At 42.9% G+C, this 22,331-nt stretch overlaps 1 protein-coding gene across 1 annotated transcript in view; it reads left to right on the top strand.

Annotated features, from left to right (window-relative positions):
* Positions 1-22,331, top strand: part of cpne2 (copine II) — a 38,986-nt gene that overhangs the window by 5,765 nt on the left and 10,890 nt on the right. Inside the window, exons 4-14 of the mRNA XM_028407684.1 lie at positions 2,061-2,240; positions 2,331-2,405; positions 2,604-2,675; positions 4,273-4,356; positions 4,562-4,651; positions 4,729-4,827; positions 7,411-7,497; positions 11,116-11,175; positions 20,596-20,729; positions 21,171-21,225; positions 21,580-21,631. Coding sequence (XP_028263485.1) covers positions 2,061-2,240; positions 2,331-2,405; positions 2,604-2,675; positions 4,273-4,356; positions 4,562-4,651; positions 4,729-4,827; positions 7,411-7,497; positions 11,116-11,175; positions 20,596-20,729; positions 21,171-21,225; positions 21,580-21,631 — 988 coding nt within the window. The remainder of the gene's footprint in view (positions 1-2,060; positions 2,241-2,330; positions 2,406-2,603; positions 2,676-4,272; positions 4,357-4,561; positions 4,652-4,728; positions 4,828-7,410; positions 7,498-11,115; positions 11,176-20,595; positions 20,730-21,170; positions 21,226-21,579; positions 21,632-22,331) is intronic.

Raw genomic sequence — 22,331 nt, 5'->3', positions numbered from 1 at the left:
CTCTTATCATTTTATTTTGCATGTCTCTGTTTATCTTCTTGTTGGCTTAATGCCAAGAAGAAACTACAGAAATTATATTTACCCTCATTTCTTTAACATTTTTTTTAATTCCAGACTTCACACTGAGTATTCAGAAAAGTATTCAGCATCCATCCCACCCACACTTATCTCTTTTGTTTCATAAAGCTGACTCCTCAGCTTTTTAGTGAATACCAACCAAACCCAGATAATAACAAACAAAGAATATGTTGACTGCTGCAGATATTGAATTGTGTCCAGTTGTTCACATTATTAGTATAGCATGAGAGTTCCTCTGTGTCCATGTTACCGTTTGTCCGTTGGATGCAGTGCTGCAAGGGTCTGATTCACTTCTGCAGCCAGTGAGCCAGGTTCAAATCCACTGTGACACAAATATGAGATGTGTATTTGAACCTGCTGGGCTTCAGTGATGTTGCAGTAACATTAGTTTGTGGTGCTCTCTTTTCACGGTTGTAGGCTGAGGCTTCCTGCTGAAATCTCTCTCTGACTGTAATATGCTTCAGATTGTTATACCTAAATTCTAACTTGACAACATTTTAACAATATTTAAAACACTGAAGTTAGGAGGCTATTGTGTCACTTATCCTGTTACCCATTGTGCTGTGTTACTGTAGCCTGCATTGAGTGGTTGGGTTTTCTGTCTAAGCCTGGGTGAGAAGTTAGAGAAGCCAGTTGAAGTGGTTCAGGCATCTGAGAAGGATGTCTGGGCACCTCCTTGTAGAGGTTTATCAGTCACTGACAGCTGTGTGGAGGCCCTGGGGCCAACCGAGTCCTCGCTGCAGGGATTACATCCCCCAGCTGGCCTGGAAGCAGCAGGGAATCCCCCAAAAAGCAGCTGAAGGAGGAAGATGGCATGACCCAGACTGACGTTTTATTAATAGCTATCCGTTCAGTGAGTGTAGAGACATATTGGTCTGGATGATGAAACTTTGTTCTAACACTTGCACTTTTTGCGTGTTAAACGTCCAGTTAGCCTAATTAAATTGAACCAGACTGAACTCTATTACATCACATGTAATACAATAGAACAACATAGGGTTATTATGCTCTGTGAATCAGCAGGAAGACAAATGTAATCCAGGCCTAGGGTCCCAGACATTTAATGGCCACCATCTCCATTATATCAGAGCAATGGCCATTCAAAGTGCCGTTTATATTCACTAATTCAGTGTTGACAGACTAAATGTGTGCTGACCTCGTCTAATGGCGGATGAACACAGCGCAGGTCCTGGGTGAGTCACTCTGGAGAGTACCACGGCCACTGAGTATTAGTCATCCAACCACCTGGTTAGAAGAGTCAGAGCAGGGAACATGACTCTCACACTGCTCTTACAGACGCCTACACACTCTGATCTGTCTGTCTGTGTGCTGTCAACAAAGTATTTTGGGGCCATGATCACACACACAACATCAATAAAGCAAACACACAGCAAAAAATAAAACAAAGAACTGTAATGTGACGGGACCTTTGAAACTGCTTGAATATTGCTCTTAATGGCCTAATTTAGCTCCTTGTTTTGGCTGCACCAGTCGGTTTGTAAAACCTAATGATATGATAGCTGAGTCCTGTGATGGCCCTATGATTCACTAAAAACTGGTCAACGATGTCACCGTCCTGTCTCCCAAGGATAGATAGACTTTCAGAGTGTTGTCTAGTCAAAGGCCACGTTAACTAATTTGGCTTTTTTCCGGAAGATGGGGAACTAAGGGGCTGCACAAGGGAAATAAATAACTTTTTTGGAGTTATGCTGGGTGTAAAGCTACTGAAGTAAATTCCAGTATTAAAATGATGAAGCTGAAAATGGGTATTATAAAACCCGCTTTAATGGAGTGCTCTGAGAAACACAAAGACAGTACACAAAGGTGCAGGAGGACAATCAAAAGTTTCTGAAATGTTTGAATATTGTATGTACACTGTACTGTATAAAAAGAAAGTGGATGATGAATCTGTTCTGCTTTACATTAAAACATGTTATTATCCAGAGTCAAGTCTTCCACTCCTTGTGTTTCTTGTCTTTTAGCTGGGACGTACTGAAACAGCTGTGAACAACCTGAACCCAGTGTTTGGAGTGAAGTTTCAGGTGGACTACCACTTTGAAGAGATCCAGAAGCTTCGCTTTGCCATGTTTGATGAGGACAAGTGTGCCACACAGCTCTATGAACACGACTTCCTAGGAGAATTTATTTGCACTCTTGGAGTGGTAGGGAATGATTTCTTCTTTTCAGTTCAGATTATTAGATTATTCTGAAATAATTCCTGTCCTGTTTGTTTGTTTAAAATTGTCCATTAGATTGTATCCAATAAGAAACTTCACAGACCACTGATCTTAGCCAATGGGAAGCCAGCTGGCAAGGGCTCTATCACGGTATGATTTAGCCTCCTAAATGTATTTTTTCTGTTTGTCTGTTCACAGACACACACACACACATGGCTAGTCAAGGCGGCTAATAATGTGGATTTTGTTCTTTATTAAAATGGAATCTTGCCACTATCTGTGTTAGTGAGGCTCCTGCAGTTACTGTCATTGTTGATGTAAATGTTAATAGTTGTTCTGTTATATTAGATAACAGCACAGGAGCTGTCTGACAACAGAATCATCACCTTGACTCTGAGTGGGCGCAAATTGGACAAGAAGGTGAGCAGACATCAACACACAGAGCTGTCTTTGTGAGGATAATCATTGACATAATGTATCCCCTAACTCCTTACCCTAACCTTGACCAGTACAACTAAGTCTCCCACACAAACCCCAACCTAAAACTTCTAACTTTTACCCTAGTCTTATAAATACCGGTAGCTATTTTAAAGCCAAACCAAAATGTTCCCACTTTAAAAAGATGTCCTCACTTCAACCTGGTTCTCACAACGATATCTGCACACACATACACAGGGGATGCAAATACAAATACTCACATTCAAGTGTGGATGCTACTTCAGAACACATAAACAAAGCCCACACAGTGAATGTTTTCACACTCTTCACCTTTATCTACCAACTAATGGGATAATGGGTGCAGTTATTTTTATAAATGTTTATTTATAAATATTTATAAATGTTTATTTTTTATTCTGTTAGACGCACTGATATGTATATGAGCATAATAACCCAAATTAAGTTTAACAACCTACAATGCAGAACTTTTGTCTTCCCCTGTAGGCAGTAAGAGTAATTACATAAACACTGATGGTGACGCATGTGTTAGACTCTACTCAGATGGATCACAGAATGTCTGGATCTCTGAGGCCATGGTGTATCACTAAGCTAACCAAGTTTGAACTAAAGATTGCCAGTGAAAAAAATGCACAATTCAGATTATGATCCAGCCCGCATTCCAGGGTTGCAATGTTTTTACTAATCAGAAGACCATTTATATGTCTTTTCTAGGTCAGGTCAGAAAAATATTTAGTTGAGTAATTCATCAACATTGTATGAATTTGTTCAATCTAAGGTTGACACTTTAAAGAAGAGTGCTGTATTGTACTGATGCTCATTGCAGCAGCTCAGTGTGTCACATTGATTTCTTCTTGGTAAAAAATATCATGTATTTATTGTCACTGCCATCCATCCATCCATTATCTAGTAACCTGCTTCGTCCTGCAGTGCAGAGTCACGGGGGGCTGGAGCCTATCCCAGCTAATTTTGGGTGAGAGGCACCATGGACAGGTCACCAGTCCATTGCAGGGCAACATACAGACCAACAACCATTCACACTCACACTAACACCTACAGGCAATTTAGTCACCAATTAACCTAGTACATCTTTAGAATGTAGGAGGAAGCCAGAGCACCTGGAGAAAACCCACAAAGGCACAGGGAGAACGTGCAAACTCCACACAGAAAGGCCCCAGTCATAATCCAACCAGAAACCTTCTTGCTGTGAGGCAACAGTGCTAACATTGAGAGCAATACAACAAAATGTAAAAAAGCTCTCCTGGAGTTCCTTCAACTAGCACACACATCCTCACATATTTACAGATAAAATTGTTTTGATAATAAAATACATAAAAACCGTTGTTACAATGTTTGAAGGTATTAAAGTGCACTGCAATGAGTCTAAAACGCTGTTAAGAGTGTGGAGGTGGGGGCAGTGGGACAGGGGGGCCAAGAATTAACACTTTTCTGTGTCGTGGTGCAGCACCTGTAGCCTCTTCCAGGGGGTGGCAATGTCAATATCAGCATTACATTGGTCAAACAGGGATTATTTTTTTTCAACTGTGTGTTTTCTGTGCAGGACTTCTTTGGTAAATCTGACCCCTACCTGGAGTTTCACAAGCAGGGAGAAGACAGTAAATGGATGCTGGTGCACAGGACAGAGGTGAGTCATTGGCAGGGATTAAAGCACCTTCGTCTAACTGTCATTATTTTCAGCCATGAGCTGTCATTGTCAGCTTAATGTTCAGCAGGTGTGACACTGTAACTGTGGTTACAAGTTCATGTAATTCTACTGCTGCATAACGTACTCTACCTGCTGCGGTGTAACTTCATGACAATGTGCTGTTTTCTGTCTCCTGTGACTCCAGGTCATAAAGAACACTTTAGATCCAGCATGGAAACCATTTACCGTGCCTCTGATTTCTCTCTGCAATGGAGATGTGGACAGAAACATTAAGGTTAGTGTTATATGATACCAGAGAGTTAACCACTTTAAACCTATACAGATTATGACCTGTGTTTTATACAATGACAGGTCCTGTGCTATGACTACGATAATGATGGAGGCCACGACTTCATCGGAGAGTTTCAAACCTCGGTTGCTAAGATGAGTGAAGCCCAGAACTCAGTGGAGGTTTGTTAGGAAGTTTGTCATCATTGTGTGAATGAGTGTGTGTTTGTGGGATTCATGTTTGGCTACAGACAGGGTAACACCAGTCCTCTGACATCTCACTGAAGCACCTCAACCTCTTGGGTTAAATAAATGAAGCTAGTGGATAAAGACTGCAGTGTCTTTAGTGGCCACTGGAGGCTGGCTCCCCATAGACCTCCATGGAAAAAAGTCCTATTTTACAGCAGAAATAAGCAAGTTCGCTAAAAACAGTCCCCATTGATCATAATTGATCATAAAAGAGTGAATTGTTATATACTGTATCTCACCCATTTTTGATTTAGGTAGAGTCAGGCCTGCACACTTAGTGTCATCAGCACTCTGGGCTGTCCATTTTACTATGGGCACATTCAAGTGACGTTTAAAAGACAGGGCCTGATTCCCTTTAGCCTCAGCTCTACTTTAACATGCTGTACTCAAGGCCGGAGCTACCATGAGATTCCCAAGTTCCTTTTTTTTATGGCGCATATAAGAAAAGTCATGTAATAATGAGATGTTGCCGCAAAGATTGTGTTTTTGGATTTTGTTTTTATTAATGGTAGGGTAGGAGATTTTGAAAACTCAGTGAGAGTCAGCCAGATATTGAAAGAAAACAAATGCCCCATGCTCTCGGAGCTCACCCCAACGCCACGGCTCCCAATCACATGGACGCACATTACCTGAAGACGAGCTGCGTCTGTGACTTTGGCCATCATGCACGTACCTCTCTGGTGCACGCAGAGCAGGAAGAGAGTGACAACCAGCCAATATTCCGCGTAGGGTCATCTCGGAGGATTGGCTGATGTTTTTAGCGTTTTATAGCTTCCACAGATGAGAGAATAAAATTTCCTACCCTACGCTTAAAAAATTTTTAGGTGTGCATCTATACAAGGTGTTATTGTATGGTTGCTCAGGAAGTCCAAAAAGGGCAAAGAGACATCCAGATTTTAGTATTTATGTATCAGCTTTCAGAAAACATGAAAGAATATGATAAAATATTACTTTATATTATTTACATCTTAAATGATTTCATTATTTTTTTTAGTATTAAAAATGAGAGATGTCAGGTTATACTGTACTTTTCATTATATATAATTTCAATTATGTGCCAGAAATCTTTCAGAGGTGGTAGGATTTCTGTAATTATTCACACTACATTACTACACACTTTTTTGAACATTTGAAATAGATTTTTTCCCCCAGATAACTTGTTAAAATGTCACAAGATATTACCTTCATTATAGCAACTTCACCTTAGTCAGTCATGTGAATGTTATGGTTATTCCAAATACTGCACACACAGACACCTCTTACACTGGATCCAATGCATTTTGTCATGAATTTTCAGCAAAAATGCAGCTCCTGCTAGTCTGATGCTGATGTCACTCTGTGCCTGGCTCCGCCTCTCTCCCTCGCTTGTCTCCGTAGGCTCTCCCTACTCTCCAGCTGCTTCTTGCATTTAGCACTGCTGTTAGGTTAGGTTCAGGTTGCAGCACATAGACTGTAGTCTGTGTGCTGCAACCTGAATCTAAATCTGTTAAAAGTATGCTTTGTGCTTTATGAATTAATGCGGAGGACAAATATATTTTTAGACAAAGAATACAGATACAGTGTGCAAAGGCCTTGATTCTACAATGTGCCCCTTTACTCCATTGAATTGTGAAAGGGTTCTTTGTTTGACTTTGAAACTCTGTTTTTAGTAGTTTTATTTAATTGCATCTGTCTACAATGAAGCTGGAACACTCAGGCTGGCATTTGGCATTTCCAACACTGCTGAGATGTATTCACTTTTAAATTTCTGGTATGCTGAAGATATAAAGATGCAGGGGTTCAAACACAGTCCATTCATTAGCAGCTCTGTGCATGTGCAGCCTCATGACTTGTTCTCTCCACTGAGTCGCTTCATGTGTGGTAATGATGTGTGTGTGTGAGAGAGAGAGAGAGAGAGAGAGAGAGAGAGAGACACACACAACATAACAAGCAAATAAAGACAGGCAGGATAGAGAGAAGGGGGATGTAGACGGAGAGAGTGTGTAAAAAAGAAGGATGAGAAAATGAGAGGTGCTTTTGAGATGTAAAACAGCATTTAGCTGAGCTCCTGTAACACGACAAGGCATTTAAAGCTACCTGTCATATGAGTCACTGGCTGACTTAGAGCATGCGTCTGTGCAGTGTGTGTGTGTGTGTGTGTCTCCAATGTCTCTTTTGATCAAACCCATCGCTGTCAAAAAGTGTATGTCTATGTGGCTTCAGTGTTAAGGACACTGTAGCTCACCACTCATCTTTGTCATAAATCATAAATCATACTCTGATACATTATTGTCAGGTTTCCTTTTGCATTCTCTATGTCTGAGCTTATACTACAACTCAGAGTTTGACAGTCAAGTTGGAACGACTCTAGGCAGCGAGTGGACACATGAAGATCCACAGTCTTTCATTCAACACCCCTCCCCCCCACACACACACACACACACACACACACTCCCACTCCCTCTTTTTTCTCTTATTTGATAACTTTTTCCTTTGTCTGATACTAATACCTCTTCTGTCATTTCCTCTCATTTAAAGGTGGAGTTTGACTGCATCAACCCCAAGAAACAGAAGAAGAAGAAGAACTATAAAAACTCTGGAATTATCATTGTCAAATCCTGTAAGGTGAGAAAAAGAAAAATGGATGGATGAAAATTTTTAGTTCATTCTTTGTTGGCATCTAGGTGATGATTCTTATTATTACTGTTTAAGGTTCTCACTGTTAGGCTATAATTAGCTTGGCACATTAGACCTGTGCAATCACATATAAGGTGCGTTTCCCACATCTCAGATCAAATTGATTTTTATACCTTGTTGCACATCTCCCCATGGAGTTCTTGTACTGTCGTAGAATAATTTAGGAAAATAAGCTTGGTAGCAGATAATGATTCTCAAAGCTTTGTTTAAGTCGAGATGAGAAGAAAAATAATAACAGTATGGCGCAGCCGGGGCCCCACCCTGGAGCCAGGCCCGGGGTTGGGGCTCGAATGTGAGCACCTGGTGGCCGGGCCTTTCCCTATGGGGCCCGGCCGGGCTTAGCCCGAAGGAGCGACGTGGGGCCAACCTCCCATGGGCCCACCACCGGTGGGAGGAACCATAAGGGGCCGGTGCATAGTGGATTGGGTGGCAGTCGAAGGCGGGGGCCTCGGCGACCTGACCACTGGACACAGAAACTGGCTCTGGGGACATGGAATGTCACCTCGCTGGGGGGGAAGGAGCCTGAGCTTGTGCGGGAGGCCGAGCGGTACCGACTAGATATAGTCGGGCTCGCCTCCACGCACAGCTCAGGTTCTGGAACCCAACTCCTTGAGAGGGGTTGGACTCTCTTCTATTCTGGAGTTGCCCATGGTGAGAGGCGGCGGGCTGGTGTGGGCTTGCTCATAGCCCCAGCTTAGCTGCCATGTGTTGGAGTTTTCCCCAGTATGAGAGAGGGTCGCCTCCCTGCGCCTTCGGGTTGATGAGAGGTCTCTCACTGTGGTTTCGGCGTATGCGCCGAACAGCAGTGTAGAGTACTTGACCTTCTTACAGTCTCTGGCAGGGGTGCTGGATGGCGCCCCAACCGGGGACTCTGTCATCTTGCTGGGAGACTTCAACGCCCACGTGGGCAGTTACAGTAACACCTGGAGAGGCGTGATTGGGAGGAACAGCCTCCCTGATCTGAACCCGATTGGTGTCTTGTTATTGGACTTCTGTGCTGGGCATGGTTTGTCCATAACGAACACCATGTTCGAGCACAAGGTTGTCCATCGGTGCACCTGGCACCAGGACACCCTAGGCTGGAGGTCAATGATCGATTTTGTAATCGTGTCATCTGATCTTCGACATTGTGTTTTGGACACTCGGGTGAAGAGGGGCTGAGCTGTCAACTGATCACTACCTGGTGGTGAGCTGGATCCGTTGGCGGAGGAAGAGGCTGGACAGGCCCGGCAGGCCCAAACGTACTGTGCGGGTCTGTTGGGAGCGTTTGGCCGAACCCTCTGCTAGGGAGATCTTCAACTCCCACCTCCGGGAGAGCTTCACCCAGATTCCGAGGGAGGCTGGAGACATTGAGTCGGAGTGGACCATGTTTTCCACCTCCATTGTCGATGCGGCCGTCCGAAGCTGCGGCCGCAAAGCCTCCGGTGCCTGTCGTGGCGGCAATCCCCGGACCCGGTGGTGGACACCGGAGGTCAGGGATGCCGTCAAGCTGAAGAAGGAGTCCTATCGGGCCTGGTTGGCCTGTGGGACTCCTGAAGCAGCTGATAGGTATCGGCAGGCCAAGCGTGCTGCAGCGAGGGCAGTTGTAGAGGCAAAAACTCGGGCCTGGGAGGAGTTCGGGGAGGACTATCGGTCAGCCTCAAAGAGATTCTGGCAAACCGTCCGGCGCCTCAGGAGGGGGAAGCAGTACTCTGCCAACACTGTATTCAGTGGAGGTGGGGAGCTGTTGACCTCGACTGAGGGGGTGGTTGGACGGCAGAAAGAGTACTTTGAGGGTATCCTCAATCCCACCAACACGCCTTCCATTATGGAATCCGAGGCTGATGACTCAGTGGTGGACTCGTTTATCACCTGTGCTGAAGTTGCAGAGGTAGTCAAAAAGCTGGTGGATGAGATTTGCCCTGGGTACCTTAAGTCTCTGGATGTTGTGGGGCTGTCTTGGCTGACACGCCTCTGCAACATTGCGTGGCAATCGGGGGCAGTGCCGCTGGACTGGCAGACCAGGGTGGTGGTCCCTCTTTATAAAAGGGGGACCGGAGGGTGTGCTCCAACTACAGGGGGATCACACTCCTCAGCCTCCCTGGGAAAGTCTATGTCAGGGTATTGGAGAGGAGAATTAGGCCTATGGTCGAACCTCGGATTCAGGAAGAGCAATGTGGTTTTCGCCCTGGCCGCGGAACGCTGGACCAGCTCTATACCCTCCGCAGGGTGCTGGAGGGTTCGTGGGAGTTCACCCAACCAGTCCACATGTGTTTTGTGGATTTGGAGAAGGCGTTCGACCGTGTCCCTCGCGGCATCTTGTCCGCCCTTTGTCACCGGTTCAGATGTTGTCCTGTTGGCTTCATCGATTGACAGACGGATCGGTGCAGCTTCCACAGTAATGCGGTCGCTGTACCGGTCTGTTGTGGTGAAGAAGGAGCTGAGCCGGAAGGCGAAGCTCTCGATTTACCGGTCAATCTACGTTCCTACCCTCACCTATGGTCATGAGCTCTGGGTAGTGACCGAAAGAATGAGATCGCGAATACAGGCGGCCGAAATGAGTTTCCTTCGAAGGGTGGCTGGGCGCTCCCTTAGAGATAGGGTGAGAAGCTCAGTCACCCGAGAGGAGCTCGTAGTAGAGCCCCTGCTCCTCCACATCAAGAGGAGCCAGCTGAGGTGGCTCGGGCATCTGGTTCGGATGCCTCCCGGACGCCTCCCTGGGGAGGTGTTGTCCCACTGGGAGGAGGCCCCGGGGAAGACCCAGGACGCGGTGGAGAGACTATGTCTCTCGGCTGGCCTGGGAACGCCTCGGGATTCCCCCAGAGGAGCTGGAGGAAGTGTCTGGGGAGGGAAGGAGGGGTGTCCCTGCCCCCGCGACCCGGCCCCAGATAAGCGGTTGAAGATGGATGGATGGATTACAAAGCATCACTTTCAAGGCAGTTTAAGCTACTTAGGAAATCTTTTTCTAATCTTTTACTTAAAATATCTGTTGAAACAGCCAGAGGAACAAAAATAACTCATGGCACAAATCATTCCATTTCTCATCAGGTCTTACAGACCCATCCTGACACTCGATCAGTGAATTGCAGTTTTGATCGGTTGACGCACTCCTAACTGGGTGTGCATAACTCCCGTTGAATAACTAATTAGTGCAGTAGCTCGGAGACCCACAGAGGACACATTACACTGAGTCTTTGGATGCTTATTGGATTGACATTAAAGCTGTGAGTGGATGATGACAATCTTTCATAGTTGATTCTTTTTCTTCTTTCACATTCACAATCATGATTATATATAGTAATGAACAGAACATGGGAATTACTAATATACTAATTATATTTGTTAGCTGTTGAAAGGAATTACACTAATGAGAGTAAAATCCACACTAAACTTTTATCGTAAGTGGAGTGGAAATTGTGCTCAAACAGGATAATAAGTGACGCTCCGGTGGTGGTGGTGCATTATAACACAAAAACACAAGCTGTTAGTCATGTTAATAAAATTTTAAAAGCCATTCTGATGAAAAGGTGCTGTTGTTTATAAAAAAAACGTCTTTCTTGTGTCCAGATTACGAGGGACTACACCTTTCTGGATTACATACTGGGAGGCTGCCAGCTCATGTTTACAGTAAGTACGGTTTTAGCATGCATGTCTTTTTGCTGCTTCTCCTACAGTGTGGTAATGAGATACATCTTCCTGAATTCTGTGCCTGAATAGAAAACATTCATATTGTTCTATTTTTTATTTTCATCTGCGGGGTTGCAGCTGGATCACTATTGTTTACAAACAGAAAGGAGAAGTATGAGGGACAGGGAGATAAAATGAGCAGAGGAGTAATGGTATATTGTGAGAAACAAGTGGTGGAAATGAATGTGAGATTAACACGTGAGACAGAAGAGAAGCAGGTAAGAAAGAAAGGGACAGAGACTGCAATTTTCCTAGAGGGAGAAAGAGAGAGAGAGAGAGGCATCAGTGCCTTTTTTTTGAGAGCCTTTTTACGATCGGCACACATTCAGCTGTAATATTGTTATCCTGGATGAAGCACACACACACACAAGGAGAGAACACAACAATACAATGCTGTTTTTTCCCTTCCTCTCCACGTTTTGTTGGAATAATAATAATAATAATAATGCAAAATATTTATAGGTGCTAGGAATGGGCGCCCTTACCACTCACGATATACTGCAAGGATAAATCTCACACAGTGAGAATTTACCAACTTGCGATAATGGCAATAACATCACTTGTGCAGCTCAGATCAACAACAGCAATGGCAGAAGGCAGTGAAACAGAAAAGTTTCAGTGTACTTTTTCCTTGAATGTTTTAAATAAAGACTGGAGCGCCTTTCACATTTCTACACAGCCGCTAAAGGGACATTGGCAATATACAAAAATAAATAAATAAACCTTATGTTGTGCGCACAGGACAACTTATGAGCACAACATTAACAAAAAACCATCAAACATTTCAAAAATGTAGCTCAAAAGCTTAGTCATATTTATCGTTACCGTCTATGTGAAATTATCAGAATAAATATTATATTTACCGCCCATCCCTAATAGACGTCTTTCGGGACACTCAAGGACACCTTACAGAGCACAAAGTTAAAATTAATAATAGTAATGATAATAATAATAATAATAATAATAACAGTAAAATTAAAACACTAGGTATAAAACAATTAAAATTATATCTAAATGTATATCTAAAAATATAGATTAAACTAAAAACACTGGATATTTAGATTTTATATTTAAAAGCACCAATCATGGGGTATGTGTTGCGTTTGGTAGACCAGTTTGAAAAGGAAGTCATGTGTGGATTGCATGGTCAGTCTAAAACCATGTTCCCACTTTGGACTATAAGCAGCATCTTTTTGGCCCGACTAAACACTTGTACTTGGAAAATATTTAGTCACTTAAACAACATATGTGACATGTCACCATGGTAATCTTGAAAATGGAGAAGAAGCTTGTTCTAGTTGAACCTATCCATATGAGTGCTGTTTAACTCACTGCCGCAGTTGCTGCACCTGTCGCTAGACGAGCGAAATGAATAATCATAGAACTAGAAAAAATGTTTGTATTAAACAGATTTACATATACTACACTGGGTGCATTTGGTCCATATGTATAGTCTGAATAGTGCACACATATCAACATGTGTGGACCTTACAAATAATTGGAGGTTTATTACAGTTTAAATAACAAAATGATACTAAAATCTCCAGATTATTCGTCACTACAAGTAATAGTGTATTGTTCAGGCTTTCTATAGGCTTTTCTATAAATAAGGCTTTAAAGCAAAGACAATAGTTGTTGTTGCCATAGTGACGGTTGGTGCAGTTGATGACAATGTTTGTAGTAGGCTAAGGGTGGGAAAAGTGGGAACAGAGAATATTACATTTCTCTGTTTTTATGAAGTGTTGATGATGTTTTCTTGGATGCTGTAAGGTTAGGATTAGGATTTTTGGGGCCAGCCTGAAGTGGCCACATGAGGTACTGCAGCTCTTTGGTTTCACTTTTCAGCTAATGATCTTGCTGTTTGACAAGAATGTTTCATAGTTTTGGAGACGCATGAAATCAATCTGACTTTTCCCACGGAGATGAGCATTAAGATCTGCATCTGTTAGAGCCATCTGTATCCAACCCGCTCTCTGTTGGATGACTGAGGTAAATAAGAAACACTCTCCTCTCTGTCTTCAGGCTGGGTAGCTCTCAGCCGTGAAAACTTTTCAGTGCTGAGTGTGAATCAGGACGCTGCTAAAAACGCAAATGTCCACAACAGTGTGTTAAAATAGAAATATTTGAAAAAGGCAGCAGGTAAATGTTTTTAGTAATTTCCTCACTCAGCTTATTGAGTTGCAGTGCAGTGAACATTTTTCTGTTCTCGTAAAGCAAATTTAAGGCAGGATGATAACACTTAAATCCTCACTGCTCTCTCCTAATCTTCTGCCTTTTGTCACACTCTGTCACACACACACATACTTCCTTTCTCCTGCTTACAAGCTGATTAACATACACACATGTGAGCACAAAACATGTAATATCCTCTTCTCTCTCTCTCTCTCCTGCGTTCTCATCTGTTTAAACTACTCAAAACATCACAGTTGCACACGTAGTATCTATGTCACACAGACATGTTATCACACATGCTTTTTGCACTCTGAACAAGACCCGCACCGAAGGTGTGTGCACACGCGTAGAATATCTTCAAACAGACACCTCCAGTGCTTTACAGACAGGGACTGATTTAAACATACATAATCTCACACAGACGCTCAGTCACAGATGACATCTTCTCACGTATACACAGACACAGATATGTTCCGATTTTTACATACACACACACACATACAGAGTGTGTACACAAAACAGACCCGCACACGCATGCAGAAGGAGCCGCTCTGCGGTGTTCAATCAGACTTAGTGTGGCTCTAATCCTAATCTTCAGGAGGGGAAAGTCTCTCCTCAGGACTGGAGGAGCTGGAGGAGAGAACAACATTTCACTGTTATACACTCCAACACAACAACAGAGACAGCCAGCTACCGCAGAAAGGCTCATTTCAACAGAATGATGCTATTATTCATATCTTGTGTTGGATATGATTCAGAGCTGTGTAGAGCACAACTTGGTGGTGAGGAGCGGAGAGCAGTGTGTTAGAATGTATAGAGAGCATACATCATACACACATACCGCAGCAGAAGAGTTCAGAGGTGTGAGCTTATCACAGTACAACCAACCTGTCACTGTGAAAGAGGAGAAATCACATCACGTCAAGGAAATACATCATGCATATCAACATAAATTATAGCAGAGCAGCAATATAAAATCTGACACAGGCTCCCTGCAGCTTTCCACAAACATCATTTTTACATCAATCATTTTGTTTTGGAGCTTTGATTTTACTGATAGTACACATAGACATTACCCACCTACTGTAGAGTGCCCATTTTGCCTTCTGCAATATCACAAAGAGGGATATGGTATTTGTATTTCACATGGGGCATTTTTAATGCATATTTTTGCATATTTTTACTTATTAAAATGTCGATAGGTAAGCATTCTTATAGTTTGCCAATGACTAAATAACTCATTGTACAAGTCAATAGGTGCAAGACACTGTAAGTTCTTGAATGGCTTCTTGAAGCTCGCCCCAAAAGTCAATGCAAGGTGGATTTCTTGAAAATCATGTCATGTTAAAAAGTTCTAATAATAAATGGTAACATAGTAAAAATCATCTGATTGTAGTGGTATATAACTTTAATGGTCCACTCAATGACTGCAAGGTGTCCAGGTCCTGTAGCTGTAAAACAAGTCCAAATCATCAGTCCTCCACCACCGTGCTTGACAGTGTGTATAACATGTTTCTGTGTTTAGTTTTTAGCAGACATGGTGGTGAGCATTAAGACCAAACAACTCCACTTTGGTGTTATCTGTCCATAGGACATTGTTCGATAAGTGTTGTTCTTTGTTCAGATGCAGTTTAGTGAACCTCAGTTGTGCTGCCATGCGCTTTTTAGACAGAAGAGTCTTTCTCCTGGTAACCCTTCAAACAAACTGGACTTGTTCAGTCTTCTTCTAATTGTGCTGTCACATTAACACTGAGCATGCTCAGTGAGGTCTGTAGGCGCTGACGTGTGTAGCTCTTGGGTTTTTTATATTTCTCTTATCATGGGGTGGTAGCTGGGACATCCACTTGTGAATAATCTTTCTCACTGTAGAACGTTGAACTCCAAATAGTTTAAATTGGTTTTAAAGTCTTTCAGATTGGTGTGCAGCATCAGTTGCTTCTCTAACACCATTGTTTATGTCTTTCTCTCTTGTCATTGTGTTAACACACACCTGAATGTTCCAGAGCAGCAAACTGTCAAAACATCTGTTTTTATAGAGGTCTGTACACCATGTGCACCTGCTGCAGCTCAACTAATTAACTCGCAGGAACACAAACTGATGCAGTACGAACACAATTTTTCTTTTTGGCTTCATTTCTGATAAATAAATAATGGCATGATGATAAAAGTTTTTCCGAAGCTGTACATTTGCATAAACAGTTACTTATTTCCAATGAAAGCTCACTCCCTTCACATTAAAATAAATGTATGACTTTAAGATGTTGATGAAGATTCTCAGTCATCCAGGTCATCATACGTAGAGAGGATTGAAGCAAGGCGTCTGGACTTGTAGAGTTTTCTAGAAGACGTTTCGCTGCTCATCCAAGCAGCTTCATCAGTTCTAACTGTTTGGTGGGGAAACATGGTTTATATGTGGTTACAGACCTATGTGGGTGGGTCTGGGTAAAACTTAAAAAAACTTAAAAACAATAGCACTAAATGTTTCCATACTTACCTGTGATGTTCTGGCTGACTGGGCCAGGTGTGTCTAACGACTGGCTAATGACTATGAAACTGCCGGAGGGGGACTGATTGACAGCCCTTTGTTCTTACTGTGAGTATGTGCAAACTTCCTGGGAATGGATGGAATCACTGCATTGTATGTGGTAGAAAGATGATGTCTGAGGCCACCACCTCTGTTAAGGGAAGGTTTTTCCAGCTTAACATAGATGGCTTCCTTGACTCCTCTTTCATACCACCTTTCCTCCCTGTCTAAAATGTGAACATTGTTGTCCTCAAAGGAGTGTCCTTTGTCTTTGAGGTGGAGGTGAACAGCTGAGTCTTGTCCTGAGGAGGTGGCTCTCCTGTGCTGAGCCATTCTTCTGTGGAGTGGTTGTTTAGTTTCTCCAATGTACAGATCAGAGCATTCCTCACTGCACTGGACTGCATATATCACATTGCTGTGTTTCTCCCTGGGAATCTTATCCTTCGGGTGAACCAGTTTCTGTCTCAGTGTTGTCATAGGTTTGAAATGGACCGGGATGTCATGGTTGTTGAAGATCCTGCGGAGTTTCTCTGATACTCCTGACACATATGGAATGGAGATGTTCTTTCTCCGCCGGGTGTTGTCCTTCTTCTTGTTGTTGGGGGGTCTTGTTTTTGTGGCTTTGATGAGTGCCCACTTCGGGTAGCCACATGTTTGCAGGGCCTTCCTGATGTGGTGTTGCTCCTTCTTCTTCCCCTCTGAGCTGGTTGGTACAGTTTGTGCTCTGTGCTGCAGGGTCCTGAAGACTCCCAGTTTGTGTTCCAGTGGGTGGTGTGAATCAAACAACAGGTACTGGTCCGTGTGTGTGGGTTTCCTGTACACTTCCACATTGAGGCTCCTCAATATGTACTGTGCAGTCCAAGAAGGCCAGATTGTTGTCCTTGGTGTCCTCGCGAGTGAACTTGATGTTGTTATCCACTGGGTTGATGTGTTCTGTGAACCGTTCCACTTCGTTGGTCTTGATTTTGACCCAGGTGTCATCTACATATCTAAACCAGTGGGTGGGGGTGGTTCCAGGATAGGAACTCAGGGCTCTTCTCTCCACTTCTTCCATGTAGAGGTTGGCCACAATAGGAGACACAGGTGATCCCATCGCACAGCCGTGCTTCTGTCTGTAAAAGTTCCCATTGTACTGGAAATAAGTGGTGGTCAGGCAGAGGTCCAGCAGGTCACAGATGTGGTCTGGCGTTAGGTTGGTTCTCTCCTTGAGTGTGGTGTCTTGTGTGAGGCACGTCCTTACCATCTCTGTGGCTTCTGATGTAGGGATGCAGGTGAACAAGGAGGTGACATCAAATGAGACCATGGTGTCATCTGGGTCCATTTGGATCTTCTCCACCTTGTTCACAAAGTCCTGAGAGTTGTGGATGTGATGTGGTGTGTCACCTACCAGTGGTGTCAGGAGTTCAGCCAAATGCTTAGCCAGACAGATCAACTTCACCATAGACGCTCTCATGGTCACCACGGAGCAGACAAGATCACAGCTACGACAAAGGACACTCCTTTGAGGACAACAACGTTCACATTTTAGACAGGGAGGAAAGGTGGTATGAAAGAGGAGTCAAGGAAGCCATCTATGTTAAGCTGGAAAAACCTTCCCTTAACAGAGGTGGTGGCCTCAGACATCATCTTTCTACCACATACAATGCAGTGATTCCATCCATTCCCAGGAAGTTTGCACATACTCACAGTAAGAACAAAGGGCTGTCAACCAGTCCCCCTCCGGCAGTTTCATAGTCATTAGCCAGTCGTTAGACACACCTGGCCCAGTCAGCCAGAACATCACAGGTAAGTATGGAAACATTTAGTGCTATTGTTTTTAAGTTTTTTTAAGTTTTACCCAGACCCACCCACATAGGTCTGTAACCACATATAAACCATGTTTCCCCACCAAACAGTTAGAACTGATGAAGCTGCTTGGATGAGCAGCGAAACGTCTTCTAGAAAACTCTACAAGTCCAGACGCCTTGCTTCAATCCTCTCTACGTATGACTTTAACCACAGAGAGTCACCGCACACAGTGGTATTCAATCAACAGACAGAGTATTGACTTTTCCACAGTAAATCTGGCTGTGGATTAAAGTTTCTAGTTGTCTCTTTATCACCTCAGAGTGAGACAAAATAATTTCAACACCACCATCCATCTATCTAGCTCTGTAACTGCAAATGAATGTGAGAGGTCCCAGAATGAGAGCTGGCTAATTCTCGACACAGCACAGCTGAGAAAACCCATCCATTAATGCCAGTTATGTGAGCGTAATAGTGGAATCAGCAAGTGTGGGGTGGCCACAGACGTTTTGTGCCACGTTGCTGCTCTGAAACGTACAGTAATGAGATGTTGCTCCGTCGGGTTCATTTCAATGCAGTGTACTGGCTTGTTGAGGCTGCGTGTTTGTTATGTTGTGTTTTGTCTAAGTGTGTTTTCGCAATTACTAATAGCTCGAGGTGAGGAATAAGTTGGAAACAGAATCTCCCACTGTTGTCGAATTCACAGCCATCAAACTAATAACGTCTGTCAGCTAAGAGGGCACTGGAGGAAAAATGCTGTAATAGTTTGGGGATGAACTTGTGCCCTCAAATGGCAGTTTGGGCGTACATAAAATCAACAGATACCAGGGGGCAAAATGAAACGTCACTGATATATGGAAAAATACTGTCTGCAGTGACGTCTATGCAGGATAGCTGACATCATTTTAAAAATCTCACACATCATTAATTTCTGACCTAAGAACCATAACCTATTTAATTATAATGCAAACCTAGCTATTTTCTGTGGAATCCCTGACCAGGAGCAGTGTTTCCTCTGCTGTGGTTTGACTGATTATAGTAACTCTGAAAGTGCAACCTGGTTCTCATTGAACATTTAAGCTGTCTCTGGGTAAAGGAGGCAAGAGCTTGTGAAGGAGCACATTCACAGCTTTTGCTTCTTGATAAAAAGGAGGGAAGCTCCAACACAGTGTGGTAGTTTGAAATACACTCAGAGGAATTAGAGGACATTTGAGAATCATTTCATAAGCCATAACTGTTTCCCTGGTAAAACCTAAGGGTTTGGCTGATAGCTGGAACAATCATTATATCCCATAAGCTTCTAATGAAGTAAATAGGATTTGCCTTTTGAGTAATAGCCTGATAACTAATGTCATTCCAACAAGATTCCAAACAGTAAAATATGGATGATATTTAAGTGCAATCGTGAGTGGGATGTGAGCAGATCATTTGTACTGTCAGTAAGATCAGTGGAAGGCATGCAGTGGTGTGACATATTCAAACTGATATAATTATTCTGTTCTTATCTCCTCCTGCTCATCAGCGTTATCATATTCTCCAATCAGGGTGAAAGAAATTATGAAGTCACTTGAATCTGATGTTGTAAACAGAGACATCTCTGTTGCCATGGTGACCCACTTTAGATACAAGTTAAGCCAGCACATTAAAATGGTAAGTGGACAGTGTTCACCCACACCACCCTAGTATGATGTGTGAACTGCTCAGACCAAAAAAAAAGAAAATATTTTTACTCGCTAGATATGATAATAGATATAATATCATTTTGCTGTTTACTGCGTGGATGGACAGCTCCATGTGTTACCATTGGATATCTGTGCTACGATCTATACGTTATTTGTTTACATGATTCCCTGTGCTATATAGGAATCTTTGTGCAATAGTGTGAGCAGGTTTGAGCTGCCAAATGTATAGTGAGAATTTCTAATAAAAATATGTGTTCATGTTAACACTGACTGATGACGTGGAGATCAGGGCTGTGTGAGGGTCAGAGAATGTCTGGTCTCCTTGTCTCTGAGGATAGTACTTTGTATGTTTAGGCTGCAGAATGATCCCTGATTTTAGTGACAATGATGGATAAGAATATACCCATTTGTATGCCTAAAACTGTTACAGGACTATCACATGCAAAATACACTGCAGCACCCTAATTCTGTCACCCTGCATCTCCATGTCCATCACTCCTGCTGCTCTTTAAACTCTGTCTCCACATTTTCTCTATTGCTCTCACACATCTACAACCTTTGTACTTTGTCCCCCTCTTTCTGTCTCTTCTATCTCGGTCATTGTCCTTACTAAAGGAGCTGATAGGAGAGGGGGTGGAGATTCTGGGTCGGGTTCTTGTCAACGCACAAAATGCTGTTGAACGCCTGAGGAAAAGCTTGTCACTCCTAATCTCATATTATATTAGGCTGTGTTTTCTGTGTGTTGTTTTTTGTACTCTGGCTGCATGTGTTGAAAGCATCTGTGCTCATATTTGTGTATACTGTATGTCATTGCAGTGTCACCCTGTGGTCATCTGTGTTAAAAATACATGTGTGTGGTTTCAGGCCATTCAGTCTTTGGTAAACAGTCTTTTATTTGTCCTCAAACATCCACGAAACCTTCTTTCCTTGATTCCTTGAGTTGATTCATGCAGGTAGTTGCCGAAGAAAGCCACTTGTGTTGTGACTCAGCATTCATTTAAAGCAGTCACGCCCACAATTGACTCACCTTTGAATCTAGCCCCTAGAGGTCGCAAGGTAACGTGCAATTAACACTTAGCCTAATTTCTTAGCTTCTACAATCAACAAGTCATGTTACAAGCATCAAAACATGGTTTGTGAGCTCCACACAGGCTAATAAGATGAGCACAGAGCTTACACTTCTTTGTATTCCAATAGGTTGGTATTGATTTCACAGCGTCTAATGGAAATCCTAGAGAGCCATCCTCCCTCCATTACATCAACCCGCTGGGCAGCAACGAGTACCTCGCCGCCATTTTAGCTGTAGGACAAATCATACAGGACTATGATACGTGAGTATTTAAAGCTCGGTTTGGTGTTTAGTTGGTTTGGACATGCACATGCTGAGCAGAGATGGGCTCAAAAGATTTCCAGTGTACAAACATAAGTGACAGCTCAGATATTTCAGCACTGACTTTTACAGCGGCTTTAAAACCTCTTAACCCAATCAGCTACCCAAGCATCACTGTACATGTCTCCTGATTTATTTTATGAGCAGAAAATGTGTCTCTTGACTTGAGACCACCAATAATGCAGTCTTTCTTTTCTTAGTGAGAAACTGTTCCACAATGCTGCTTTATTTTGCACCAGCTCTCTGCATGCTTTTTTTCTAAATTACTATATAAAAAAGGTAACAGGATTTCCACTGTGGTCTAAATCTAGCGTGTTGAATTTGTATGAGAAAAAAAAGGTTTAACTAATGGTCCAATCTGTTGTCATGGTTTCCTCTTCAGTGATAAAATGTTTCCTGCTCTGGGTTTTGGAGCCCAACTCCCACCAGACTGGAAGGTATGGCGATGGTGTGTGTGTGTGTGTGTGTGTGTGTGTGATACATGTGTGTGGCAAAGAGAGAGAGAATGATAAGTTGTCATTTGCAAACTTACAGTATAATACCTGCATTTTTCAGACACACACATACACACATGAGATAAAACTGTAAGCATTATACATGCATATTCAGATGATTATGCAACTGTCAACCCATCTGTGTTGCCATGGCGCTGAGCTGATGAAAGGGACAAAGAATAGAGCAGTACACAGAGATGAAGGGAGGGGGGAGGTGGTGTGTAAGAAATGGACAGTGACAATATTTTACAGTGTAGTGAAGGATGCACATTGATTTCATGTCTGTTGTCTCTTTAGGTGTCACATGAATTTGCCATCAACTTTAATCCCACTAATCCCTTTTGTTCAGGTGAGTTACTGTGTAGGTACACTGATATCTGACCAATACTGGCTTGGCATACACTTATGTTGACATTAAAAAAACATACAAATATGAATATAATATATATGAAGCTTGATTTGTAAGGATAGGTCATTGAAAACATCTAAAAATGTACAAAAATATTAACAGAAAATCTGCTATGTTATGTAGACAATAAAGATAAACTAAAGTTGGCATGCAAACCCATGAGTCAGTGCAGCTTCTAGTCTGCATAGAGAACTATTTTGCTTTCAGACTGGTGTCAACCTCCTTAGCTGACAGGTAGTCTGTGAATTAAAGTATATGGCTGGAGCTCTTTCGAAGTGGCCAGTAGACCCTTGGATTAATAGGTGGGTTAAGTTTAAGCCATAGGTTTAAGACATCCCCTCACTACCAAATCTAGGAAAAAGCTGGAGGCCTGGCCCCTGCTTTAGGCTGAGATTATGCAGCTTAAACAGTAGATAATAAGGTAGTTGTGGGGGATTTCTTTGCCATGTTAGGCCATGGTAGATGCACAATAAAGCCAGGATAAGAAAAACACCTCCCAACAGACACAACAGCAACCCCCGTTAAAGCAGACCATTTAACAGCTAAAACTGAGGTAGAGTTTGTGATTATATAAACCCCTCTACAACATTTTATGATGTGGATACTTTCCAAACATGTGTATACATCATCTACAGGAGCC

This window comes from Parambassis ranga, chromosome 6, assembly GCF_900634625.1.
Source record: "Parambassis ranga chromosome 6, fParRan2.1, whole genome shotgun sequence".
NCBI lineage: Eukaryota > Metazoa > Chordata > Actinopteri > Ambassidae > Parambassis > Parambassis ranga.
The sequence above is the reverse complement of the archived record's forward strand: the minus strand, read 5'-3'. Positions and strand labels throughout refer to the sequence as shown.